Genomic DNA, 13,296 nt, shown 5'->3' with positions numbered 1-13,296 from the left:
TTATTTTCATGTAGTACTGAAGTTGGAAAAAATATATTTTTATCCCAGATCTAATGGTTTTATGAGAGATTTCCTACTAGTCACCTGAAATATCATAAACCGGCTTCTTAAAGTTCATCAAGTCCAAAATCATTTCATTTTAAACAATACTTTACATGGATGTCCAAATTTTTCACTAGTGCTTTTCTCTAGTGCCCTCTACTGGATATAAGATTAAAAAGCAAAGAAAAAAATGAACCCACACATTATTCCAAACTCTTGAAATTTGCTGAGATTAGATATTAAGTGTTTTCAAAACACACACACAAAAAAGGTAACTATGTGAGGTGATGACTGTGTTAACTTGATGGTGGTAATCATTTCACAATGTATACATATATCAAGTCATCATCACATTATAATCTTAGCCAAAATCACGTTGTACAACCCAAATATATACAATTATTATTTGTCAATCAGACCTCAATAGAGTTGGGGAGAAAAACTATTCCAAATTCCTCACTCACTACAAGTAAAGCCTTAAATATATTTTCTTAATCTGGTGGGAAAATTCAGAATACTATCTAAATCTCTATTTTCTAAACTTTCACTATTACAGGTATGGTTGTTTATAGTAAAAAGAAAAACTTTAGGCAAAATTAATGTTAAATTTATTTCCTTAAGTTACCATCCGTTATCGTATGGGGCCACCCTGAGTAAAATAAGAAGGCCCTTGCATTATATTCAAGGAATACATACTTAAGACCTTATATAATTCAAAACAGGTCATTTGCCAACTAATCCTATTAAAAAAAATGGGAGATATTCTCAAATGGCAATATCTTAAAAAGTTTATAATTCAGTTGATACTAGTTTTTTTGTTTTGTTCTGGGGGCATAGGGGAAAGTAGTTTCCCTCATACTTTTTATTTGAAACCCTAAGAAAAGTTGAAATGTACAATGAAGACCCATATTCCCTTCACCTAGATTCACCACTTTTGCTTGATCATTACCTATCCCTCCATCCATGCACACACACACATATATAATACACGTGTGTATGTGTGTAAATAAAATTTTGCTGAACCACTTGAAAGTATATTGCAAACACCATGCCACGTCACCCGTAAAATACTACATAGATTCATCTAAAAAAAGACATGATCCTACAGATCTATTAACACCATTGTTACAATGAAGAAAAAATTTTTAAATCCAGTATTATAAAAAATCCATTTCAAATATCCTCAAATGTCCAGACAATGGCCTTTTCTATTTGAGTCAAGATCAAAGTGTACACAATGTATTTGGTTGTTTCATTAGTCTTTAATCTTAGAACAGTCCCACCCCATGTTTTATTGTTGTTGTTGTTTATGAGATTGACTCTTTAAAGAGCCTGGCCAGTTGTCTGAGGGACTGTCCCATATTCTGGATTTGTCTGATTGTTTCTCCATAATTAGATTCAGGTTGAAACATTTTTGACACAACACTACATAGATGATACTGTACACATCTTACTACACATCATATCAAGAGGTTCATAAGGTCAAGTTTTCATACAAATGATGATGCTAAATTTATTCTGTGGTAGAGGTGGGAGTCACCTAATTACTCCGCTTATAAAAGTACATTTTTCCCTTTGTAATTAATAAATAATCTGTGGGGTCTTTCTTTCTCACTAATTTATTTCTTTTTGGCAAGTCTAAGTAGTTTTGTTTCTAGGATGATATTTTGAGACCATGTGAATATCTGTTCCCCAAAGACATTTCACTCGATCCTTGTTTATATCAATTATTACGCTGGGGATTGCAAACAGATGGTTTTATAATTCTATCATGCCTTGTATACATACTTATCTGGAAACTTTCTGCAAAGACTTTCTCCTGTGCTTCCCCTTTGTTTGTGTAGCACAAGGATTGATTTTTTTTTTAACTTAATCCATTACAGAATCCATTACCTTCACTATATAATCATTGCACTCATTTTTAATGCTCAAATTGTCCCAAATTTGGCCTATGGAAAACTCTTCAAGCTGATTCCTACTGATACCATTGTAATTAATTAGTTATTAATAACAGAAAGGAGCAAATGAAAGGCCAAACATTATAGGCATGTCCCCTGCAAAACACTGGGGGAAGGGGACTAGACAAAGGGAAGAGAGACACATGTCCAGTAAAGTTGGGGTGACACAGGAAAGGTACTTTGGCCAGGATGGGTGTGGCCACTGCAGGTCCAAGAAGATTTAGGATACTTAACCCCTTACTCAGAGAAGTTGGCTCTCTTGGCTCTTGGCTTTCGAGGCTGTTTTGCTGCTGCTTCCCGGCATTCGCCCCCACACAATGGACTAGTGACTGCAGCTAGCCTGGTGCCATACTGGACCTGGCTCCAACGTGGAAAGGAAACTCTGGACACTGGCTTTGATTTTAGCTTTACTGAAACCCCAGCTATACTATTCCTGTGACTGGACTAAGGGAAATGAGACTTTAGAAACCCAGGGACATAATTCCACAGAAATACATCCTCCTGTGGAGGCCTCCTGTGGTGGCCTCCGGGAATGCTAATCCAGTGTACCCCAAGACCCCACTTTGTCCGATATCACTATGTCCTTTTGACATATCTCCATCCATCACTGAGGACCTACTTGCTCAAGATGTTCCAGGCCCATGTGTTATTCCCCCTTCCCCAACCCTGCAATCAGCCATTTCTCCAAGGAACCCTGGCTCCTATCAGTGGGGAATGATATTTAGAAAACAAGATCTGAGGGCTTATTATTTTTGTTTCTAGGTCAATGGCATAATAAAAAATAATCTGGTCTTTGCCCCCAGTTCCTGGCACAGAGCTTCAAAAAACCTTGGCATTTTCTAAGTGATAGAAGTGTCTTTGTTATGCTAATGAGGTGATTCACAGTGAGCCCTTAGATACCTTCAGGATGGGGGCTAGGTCACCACAAAAATCAACTCAGGGCCAGCTGAAACTCCAGGGAGGGGAGGTTGGCTGGAGATTGTGCTCAATCATGCCTATGTGATGAAATCCCAATAAAAATTCTGAATGCTAATGCTCAGTAGAGCTTCCTGGTGGTGAACACACAGGTGTGGTGGGAGGGCCCAGATTCCCTGAGGAGAGGGCACAGAAACTCCAGATCTCTTCCTCACCCCTCCACTCCCAGAACTTGCCCTAATCTTTTTTTTCTGTTTGGTTGTTTATAATTTGTATCCCTTATAATAAAAGTGTAATCCTAAGTATAGGGCTTTCAATGAGTTCTAAGTCATTCTAGCAATTGAACCTGAGGGGGTCATGAGGACTCCCAAATTTATAACCAGTTGATAAGAAATGCAGGTGGCTCCCAAAACTTACAGCATTCTGAAGAGGGGGCAATCTTGTGCAGAACTATTCCCAAACCTGTGGAGTCTGATACTAACTCCAGGTAGGTAGTGTCAGCATTGAATTGAACTGCAGGTCACTGGAATGGAACTGGTTGTGAGTTAATGTCAGAACCCAAAAGGTCCTTTCCATGAACACAGCTACAAAATATTGTTCATACATACACACACTTACGTTATAAATTTGTAAATATAACATGATAACAAATATACATTTTTTAAAACTCTTAGGTCCATATCAGCCTCCAAACAAAATCCACCACCACCTGGAAATCACATTAATGCATATGGATACATGTTATGTTTCACAGCTGCACCACTTTATATTTTTGTGGATATACCATTCTTTTTTCAACCAATATCTGAGAGTTGTTTGCTACATATGCTGTGAGGTATAATCTTGTGCAGATGCTGTTTTGTATTTGTGAAGATTTATCTTTGAGGCAAATTCATACAACTGGGCCTGCTGGATCATGGGTAAATGCTTATAAATTTGATAAAGTCTACCAAAGGGCCCTGCATACAGGTTATACCATCCTGGACCCCCTTCAGCAAGGTGTGAGTGCCTATTTCCCCAGTCTCACCAATTGTGTGCGCTGCTCAATTTTTGAATTTTTTTATTTTGATAGGTGAGAAACATATGTCACTGCAGTTTTAATTTGAGCATTTTTTTCATATGTTTAAAGTCTATTTGTAGAGCTTTTACTGAGACTTACCTATTCATGTGTTTTGCAATTTTTTCTATTAGGTTTTAGGTCTTTTATTTTATAATTCAATTTTAAGAGTGCTTCATGTAGTAGAAAATTTAACCCCTTCTTTATAAGGGGCAAATATTTTTCCTCACTTTATCATTTGTCTTTTGATTTTGTTGATAGCCATGCAAGTCTGTAAAAATCATTGATAAATTCAGTCTTTGATTGCGTCTAGATTTTGAATCATATAGAAAACCTTTCTCCAAGTTATAAAATAATGCATCTAATTCTATTATTTAATATTTTTTCAACATTCAGATCTCTCACCCAATTAGTTTATTCTGATGTATGTATGAAGTACAGAGCCAATTTTCTTTTCACAATTAGCTATCCAGTTGTCAACATCATTTATCTTAGAAGCATATTTTCACACTAGGGAAAAGTAATGCCACTATGATCATATGTGCAATTTCCATGTATACCTGGGTCTATCCCTAGAATTTTATTCTATTACCTTGGTCTGTCTGTTTCATCAGAAGCCAGTATCAGTTTTAATTACAGATGCCTTGTAGTAAGATTCAATATCTGACAGAGCTAGTCTTTCTCATAACTACTTTTCCCACAAGGTTTTCCTAGCTATTCTTGCATGTTTATTTTTCCACACGAATCAACCAGTCTAGCTCCAGAAAAAAACTTTACTGGAATTTTTAATGGATTGCATCAAATGTATGTATTAATTTAAAAGAACTGCCATCTTTGCAATATGGAGTCACCATATCTAAAAACAAGGATGTCTTCCCATTTATTCAAGGCACTGTTACATCTTTAAGAAATGTTTAAAAGTTTTTCTCACAGAGATTTAGGGTATTTCTTTTTAAATGTTTTCTATGTATTTTATTTATTTTTTTATTAAATGTTTTTATTTATTTTTTATGTGGCTGTTGTAAATGAGGTCTTTTCTTCCATGACAGCTTCTAACTGGCTACTGTTTGGAAATACAAAAACTTTTTTACTTTTTACTGTGTTATATCTGCTACCTTACTAAACCTTTTCACTTGAGTTTGTGTTAATTTTATGATTGATTTTCTTGGATTTTTCCAGTTTTACTTATTTTGTTTCTCAAACTTATGCACTTGATACATTTTTAGTTTAAAATATTCTCATTTCCCAAAACTCACACACAAATTGAGACTATATTTTTATATAATTGTATACAGTATGTTATTTCAATTTTAGATCACTGGAATCTGCACAAAATCCTACTGCACTGTACATTCTCACATTCAGTTAGTCACTGAGACAATGATGACTCAGACTAACATTTCCTAGATTCTTAGGGCCTCCACCCACGCTGATCCCCACACCTACAGACCAAGCTGCCATCATCCCTAAGCCCAATACACTCAGTCTTAAGACAGGGAAGCAACTTTACACAAGAATTCCACTTGCAATCTTAACACTAATCAATCTTATCACACTGTCATCCTATCTTCAGCTACACAATGAATGAAGTCCCGCCTATCATCTAGCCTTTCCTCAGTTGTTATCCTAAAATCTTCTGCCTATCCTACTATGAGCTCATTTTCACAGGGCCAAGATAGGAGACTTTCACAAAGCTCATGTAAAAGTAGCAAAAAAGTATAAAACTCTCAAGACAGGAGGCAAATAAAACTATCTGTGAGCTCAGATGTATTACACACCAATACAGAACGCTAGATGTTAACTGCAGGATCCAAGTTCATTATTTCCCAAAATTACAGTACCTTTTCTTTCTTCACATGATTCATAATTTTGCCAAGGTCCTCAACATCAACGATAGAAGTTAGACTCCGGTGGTCCTCGGTATCAGACTCTTCCTCACTGAAACTCTCAAAGGACTCCTCCTCCTGGAACATCAATGCTTTAGAAATACATTGTTCAAAGTAGCAAACCATCAAATAACCCCTCCCAAATTCTGAGATCACTGGATGGATAACACATAGTTTTGGCTAGAGGTCAGCAAACTATGACCCACAGGCCAAATCCAGCCATCCTCAGGTGAAATGTGAAGGTGCCCATCATTTACATATTATCTATGGCTACTTTCTTGACACAACAGCAGAACTGATAGTTGCAACAGAAACCACATGCCCACACATACTTGTACATGAATGTCATAGCAGCACTATTCACAATAGTCAAAAGGTAGAAATAACCACTGTCCATCAACAGATAAATGGATCAACAAAATGTGATATATCCATACAACAGAATATTATTCAGCCATAAAAAAAAAAAAAAAATGATGTACTGATACATGTACAACATGGATAAATCTCCAAAACATTATGCTAAGTAAAAGAAGCCATGCAAAAAAAGGTAACATATTATGTGATTCCATTTGGATGAATATCCAGAATAAGTCCATAGACACAGAAAGCAAACTGGAGGTTGTCAGGGCTAGGGGAAAAGGGGGAAGAGTGCCTACTTAGTGGTTTTCTTCTGTGATGATGAAAAGATACTGGAACTTAATATAGGTAGTGGTTGCACAAAATCGTAGATACACTAAATACCACTTGATTATATACTTTAAAATGTTAATTTTGTTATGTGAATTTTACCTCAGTATTTTTAAAAGTCTTAAAAAATATTAAAAGCTGTCCTGGCCAGTGTGGCTCAGTTGGTTGGAGCATAGATCCATATACTGAAAGGTCACAGGTTCAATTCCCGGTCAGGGCACATCCCCAGGTTGCAGATTCAATCCCCACTCAGGGTGCGTATGGGAGGCAACCAATTGATGTTTCTCTCTCACATCGACGTTTCTCTTTCCCCCTCTCCTGTCCTCTCTCTCTAAATTAATAAAAACATATCCGCAGATGAGGATTAAAAAAATTAAAATATTAAAAGCAAATTGGAGGGGAAAATGAGCAAAAAGAGTGGCTAGAAAAAGAGAACAGAAAAAACGAAACAGCAACTGACAGAACAGAGGAAAGATTTGGTTTTTACTTGCTTTTTGTGTTTGTTTAAACACAGGTGATTCCAGAACATGTTTATATATGAGAACGATCTAGAAGAGGGGAAAAGATTAACAATGCAGGAGAGAGATACAATAAACAAAGGAACCAAAGCCCTTGATTCCAGGGCACGTGCAGAAAGTGGTCTTTCGCAGAACCAGATACTTGTCGCCTGGGACAAAAAAGATGGTGAAGATTTATAGATGGGGCAGGGGCTCTAAGAGGACTCTTCTCTGATGGCTTCACAGGAGAGCCAGAGAAGGAATGGGGAGAGAGAGTATTACACGGTCATTTTGAAGAGTGAGAAAGGGAACTTACAAGGGAACACAGAGACTGTTGGGAAGTTCTGAATTCACACTTGAATCTGCAGTCATGAATCTGTAGTCAAACAGCAAGCAGCAGGCAACGAGAAGGCAGACAGCAGGTTTCAACATGGCTTGGAGTTCAGCCAATTGTGTTGCAAAATGGAGTGGAAGGCAAGGCAATTGAAGATGTTTATAAGAGAGTAAGTGAAAAATCTAACTGGGTAAGGACAGAAGTGAAATAAGCAGTTTTCCCTATCCAATGAAAAGGGTATGGGATCAAAAGAATTTTAAAGTAGGGGCACCAGGAAGAGGTCAGAGTTTGGGTCACAAGAACATGCAATTTCAGAGGTGACTGTGGAAGTGAGAGGCCACGATCAGTGAAGAAAATGGTTACTAAAATGGTTACTGGAGGTTTGAAGGCCAGGAAACTGGCAGGCCAGGGTGTTAGGTAAATCTTCAGCATGCATGACTTAGGATGGAGTGTAAGACAGTGAGTCAGAATATAAAGTTGTTCCTAAATGAGACAAGTGGCCAGGTGGCCAAAGCACAACAGCAGTGATATAGCCTAAAGACATGACCTTCAAAGGAACTCTGGGGAGTCTGAAGAAAGAAATAGTTAGAATGTGAGGGGTAAAAAAGATGAATCTAGGATTACTTGCAGCCTTTAAGTTAGTGATTGATAGTTATTAAATAAGACAGGTAAGGAGGAATATGTGGTTTGGTGATAAAAACATATGAGCTCAGGCAGGGGCATATTTAACTCCTCTGGGCCTCTGTTTCCTAACCTGCAAATTGTGGTAGAAATCTATTTGACTAGCAATGCAACGATTGCAGAAGAGATATAGGAAAGCATCCAGCACAGCATGGCTTAACTCCTAAGACCACATTCTCTAAAACACCCCCACATGGGTTTCAAATCTTCCTTCTAACCAGAAGTCAATGAAATAGTTTTTCAGGGAAGAGCTATGGCTCAGCATTTCCAAACACAGGAGGAAAGCAGAGACATGGACATTTAGGCTACATACCTCAGCATCTCTCTGATGCAATCCATCCTGAGTATGAGACCCTGGCTCCATTTCCTCTGAGCTATGTTGATTAGATTCACATTTGCCTTTCTTGCAATTGCCATCACAGGTTTTCTTCTCTCCTTTACAAAGCACCTGGAGCTGAGAGATGAACTTGGTCTTCCAAGCTCTGAAGTCAGCTTCAATGCTGCCATGTTTGCTTTTAACCACATTACAGTCACCCTCCCCTCGAGTCATCACACGATGAGCACCAAGCATCCAGAGCCACTTATCAACATTCTTGCCAACCTACAAGAAAAACAGATGAGCTAAAAATACAATATAAGTCAGACGTGTGTACACTGCTCTGTAGAAGCCTAGAGTACCTGTGGGAACCCTGCTGTTGCTGGGAAAAGGGCACTGCTTAGCCAAAAGGGCTTTGAGCCCTCTGGCCCCAGTCACAACCCACAAGGGCACAAGGGTTGGGCCCATATCTGGGGAGAGGTACACATACTAAAGTTCTAGTAACTTCTTAGCACCACTAAGAAAGTGAGAAGGCTCCAAATTTTTATTTTTTAATGTACAGAAAACAACGCAAAAGAAAAGGAGCCAAGTTAATTTCATTTAGAAAAAAATCTAGGAGCCCTGCCGGGCGTGGCTCAGGGGTTGAGCGTCGACCTAGGATCCAGGCGATAGGGGTTCGATTCTGGGTCAGGGCACATGCCCGGGTTGTGGGCTCAATCAATGACTCTCATCATTGATGTTTCTGTCTCTCTCTCTCTCCCTCTCCTTTCCTCTCTCTGAAATCAATAAAGATATAAAAAAATAAAAATAAAAAACAATAGAAAAAAATCTAGGAAAAGAATACAATTGATGTTATATTACATAAAGACATCATTATAATACATTATAAGATTCTGCAAAAGGTTTAACAAAGGGACAAATCTTTTTATTAAATTAAGAGTTAATGCCTTAAAAAGAATTTGAAAACCACTATTCTAAATAATGTCAGAATAAAATAACTCATTAGCAAAACAAATTTGTTCCAAAATATAACAAACCCTATGGGGCCAAAGCCCATTTAATAACAAAGTGCACATGGAGTCCATCTGGCAAGACTCATAATTTCATAAACTCCAAAATTTATTTTATTGCAATATGAAGCAATGAGGCTGAGGAACAGGGGTTATCAAGCACAGCTAAGAATTTAAAAGCTTAACAGACTTCCTGAGTGGCAAGGTATTAGACAAAATATTTACAAATCTGAATTTTACCATTCTTTGTCTAATTCCTTTGAAAATGTGGGGTAAATATACATTTGATGTAACAATTGAATGAAAACAAGTTTCCAGGATGATCTCCACTTTCACTTTTACTCACGTTCTACCAAAGACAGGTGAGCCAGGCTGGGCCCATATCTGGGGAGAGGTACACATACTAAAGTTCTAGTAACTTCTTAGCACCACTAAGAAAGTGAGAAGTTTCTCACCGCCAAGTTAATTTCATTTAGAAAAAAATCTAGAAAAAGAATACAATTGATGTTATATTACATAAAGAGCAGTGAATGTTTTTCTTCTATTATCCTTTAAAAATTAATGATTGCCCGGCCGGGCGTGGCTCAATGGTTGAGCATCGACCTAGGATCCAGGCGATCAGGGTTCAATTCCCGCTCAGGGCACATGCCCGGGTTGCGGGCTCGATCAATGACTCTCTCATCATTGATGTTTCTATCTCTCTCTCTCCCTTCCTCTCTCTGAAATCAATAAAGATATATTTTTTAAAAAATAAAAAAATAATATAAAAATTAATGATTAAAAGACAATGGGTTCAACTGTATTAAGAGTTAGCTTGGGCAATAAAGGTTATTCAACAACAGAACAGGCAGTTGAGAAAGTCAAAAGATTCAGTGATATTCCATCCCCAAGGTCCTTCCTGGGGACAGGAGGCTGAACTCAAAGCCTACAAATCCAGGCCTCTATGACACTAGACAATAGCAGGTGTATTCATTTATTTTATTCAATAAAAATTCACTGAGAGCCTATACACCAAGATTGGATATATATGTGTAGCAATTCCCAGTATAAAGAAAAATACAATAAGTTTATTATTAAGTACCAAAGTTTGTGGATTCTTTCACATGCACATACATATGTGTATGTGTTACCTTTTTTTATTAAGAGAATTTATCCCTATAATTCAACATAGATATCTACCTTGTACCCACCTTGTTGAAGTGGCTCGTATAGGCAGAATTTCCCAGGCCAAACACCACATATCTCATACCCTTCAGGTAAGTTTTGCCAAATCGAAAATCACTGGATGCTTCCTCTAACCATTTGCAGAACCACTCCGCACTCTCGGTTGGTCGACCATCAGTATATGTAGCAACCAGGAAGGCACAAACAGTTTTACTAGTAACCTAACCAAGAAAGTAATTATTTCAGAAGAATATTCAAGAAGAAAAGCCTTTTTTAAATACAGACATTCCTATCGTACTAACTTCTGAGGACAAAGGGTGCTTTCATAAACAATCTTTTTCAAAGGTGAAAGAAAACACAGCAAGGACACCTTGCACTGGGGAGAAAATTCAGTTCTTTGCCAACATACCCCCTGGTGCCCTTCACCATCTACTCCATTCCATCACTCAGACTCTCAATTCCTATCATCTCCAATTTGTAATATTGGAAACAAAATGCAAGCTAGTCAAAAAAATACACTAAGATCTCTAAAACATTACCTGAAAAATTAAAGCAATAAAACTTTTTAAACATAAAGTAACAATTGGCACCATCATCTACATAGGGAAACAAAATACATCTTCAGTCTGCTAGTCATAGTATTTCAAATGCTTGAATATCTTAACAGTTCCAAGTCATGAAGCAAGTTATAAGTAATCCCTTATTAATTATTAAGTATCAGAATTTGTTAATAATTTTTCACAATTGAGTGCACATACGTGCTCATTCATTTGCACCCCAGTGTTTTCTTGGGGGAGAAAAAAATGGACAATTACAGTTACAAGTTTATACACTAAGAAGGGGCTGGCAAACTATAGCCTACAGGCCCGATCCAACTCGATATCTATTTTGTCAATGAAGTTTTACTAAAACACAGCCACACTCATTTGTTCACATATTGTCTATGGCTGTTCTGCGCCTCAAAGGCAGACCAGTAGCTGCACGGCCCCCAAAGCTGAAGATGTCTACAGAAAAAGTTTGTCCACCCATGCTCTAAGTACTTATCCAACTCTAGCTGTTTCGGAATCATCTGGGGCACCTGTGAACACAGTCCCACATTCAGACTTTGGGTGAGTAACCCTGAGCTAGGACCTAAGAATCTGAATTTCTAATGAGACCCCAGGAGATGCTGATACTGTAGCTGGTTCAAGGGGCCACACTTTGAGAACACCTACAGTAAGGCAAACTTCCCTAACTGGATAGGACTAGAGAAGAGGGAGGCGCATTTCTCAAGGGAAGAAATTAAACTCTCTTAGACATTAAGTAATGTAGGAAGCTCACACAACTAGTAATAGATTTCTCTAACTCCAAAACCCATACTTCTTCAGCTACCCAAGTAGCTCCTGACCTTTCAGTAGGCTTACACGTGGCTCACATGCATGGCACACACCCATCAGTAACAATCCTTCTTGCTTATGCGATTCAAAGCAGGAGGGCGCTGGGAACTTCAAAAGGCGCAGCTTCCCCACCTTTACCCCCACCCCAGGAGAGTCTAACACGCCAGAGGGACAGGCTCCATACCATTTCAGAATCAGTGTACCACACCACACATTCAATACCTCTGACACTGAAAGCTTGACCCACTGAAATCTCCTAGCATGAAATTAAATTTATTCTGGATTCTATTTATCCCAGGACACAGGTCAATTAAATTTGAGTTTTGACTGAAGAAAAAATAAGACAATTTACCAACCTCTTCTACTAGATTATCATCTGGATCATATTCTTTCAGGTTAATAACTGCCACAGGCAGGTGTAGGGAAGTAACAGCTTCAGCAAGAATTGTTGCAAATTTCTAATAGGGGAAAAAAAAATCACAGTCTTTAATAAGCTAAATAAGCAAAATACTGTCTTCATTTACTTCTGTTGATGGGGTATGAGGGCAAAGGAATGAGGCACTTCTCGGGAAAAACTTTTTCAGTGACTGGCATTTGCCATCAACAACACAAATACTATTCTAATTTTTACCATTTTCTCAAGCATCGTTATAGAGATCAATCATTCAACCATGTTTTTCTCACTCTAAGTATATATGGGACTAAATCTAAATCAGTTCTTTTACATTCCAGCTGCTTTGCCTCACTAGAATAAACACATAGATGTATAAAAAAATACTTGAGAGTGAACAGAATGGGAAATACGAGAAATGTTAAACCATTTCCGGAAGATAGAAAGCAAACAGGGACAGGTTGACAGATAGGAGAAAGTCCTAGGGGAGAGTTCATATGCCTAACAGAACCCCAAAGAGGCTCTAGGCTCAGAGTCAGCCACTACAGCAGAAATGGGAGGGAACCTGGGGCAGATAAGAGCCAGCAAGCAGACAATTTACATACGGGACAAGTGTGCACAGAGCCTAAGCAACATTTACACTTTATCCCCAGGCAACAAACCTCTAGATCTCATACAAAATGAACCAAATGTTTGGGGAGAGCTAAAACCTCTAATCAAATGTTGGCACTACAGGAAAAGGCATTCCTCCTTTTTGCCTTAGCTAAGCCTGCTAAGCATGTATTCACTTACTGGGCATCTACTATGCCAGTCTTAGTTCTGGGCACTATTACAAAGCAGTGAACAAGACATACGTAGTCCCTGCCCTCAAGGAGGTTACAATCTGATGGACAAAGAGAAAATAAACCTAGAAATGAGAAAATACACAGTATATCAGATGCTGAGTAGTGCTATGGAGGAAAATAAATCAGGATAAGGG

General features: G+C 38.1%; 1 protein-coding gene across 2 annotated transcripts in view; it reads right to left on the bottom strand.

Moving 5' to 3' along the window:
- The window catches only part of LOC308554744 (S-adenosyl-L-methionine-dependent tRNA 4-demethylwyosine synthase TYW1), a 115,818-nt gene that overhangs the window by 95,269 nt on the left and 7,253 nt on the right, over nucleotides 1-13,296 (bottom strand). For both annotated transcript variants that reach the window (XM_081132247.1, XM_081132246.1), the window contains exons 4-7: nucleotides 12,283-12,384; nucleotides 10,577-10,771; nucleotides 8,374-8,661; nucleotides 5,814-5,936 (exon numbers count right to left, since the gene is read on the bottom strand). In XM_081132247.1, coding sequence (XP_080988373.1) covers nucleotides 5,814-5,936; nucleotides 8,374-8,661; nucleotides 10,577-10,771; nucleotides 12,283-12,384 — 708 coding nt within the window. The remainder of the gene's footprint in view (nucleotides 1-5,813; nucleotides 5,937-8,373; nucleotides 8,662-10,576; nucleotides 10,772-12,282; nucleotides 12,385-13,296) is intronic.

This window comes from Miniopterus schreibersii (assembly GCF_964146895.1).
Source record: "Miniopterus schreibersii genome assembly, chromosome: 3".
Taxonomy (NCBI): domain Eukaryota; kingdom Metazoa; phylum Chordata; class Mammalia; order Chiroptera; family Miniopteridae; genus Miniopterus; species Miniopterus schreibersii.
Note: the sequence above shows the minus strand (reverse complement) of the source record. Positions and strands in the feature narration are given on the sequence as shown.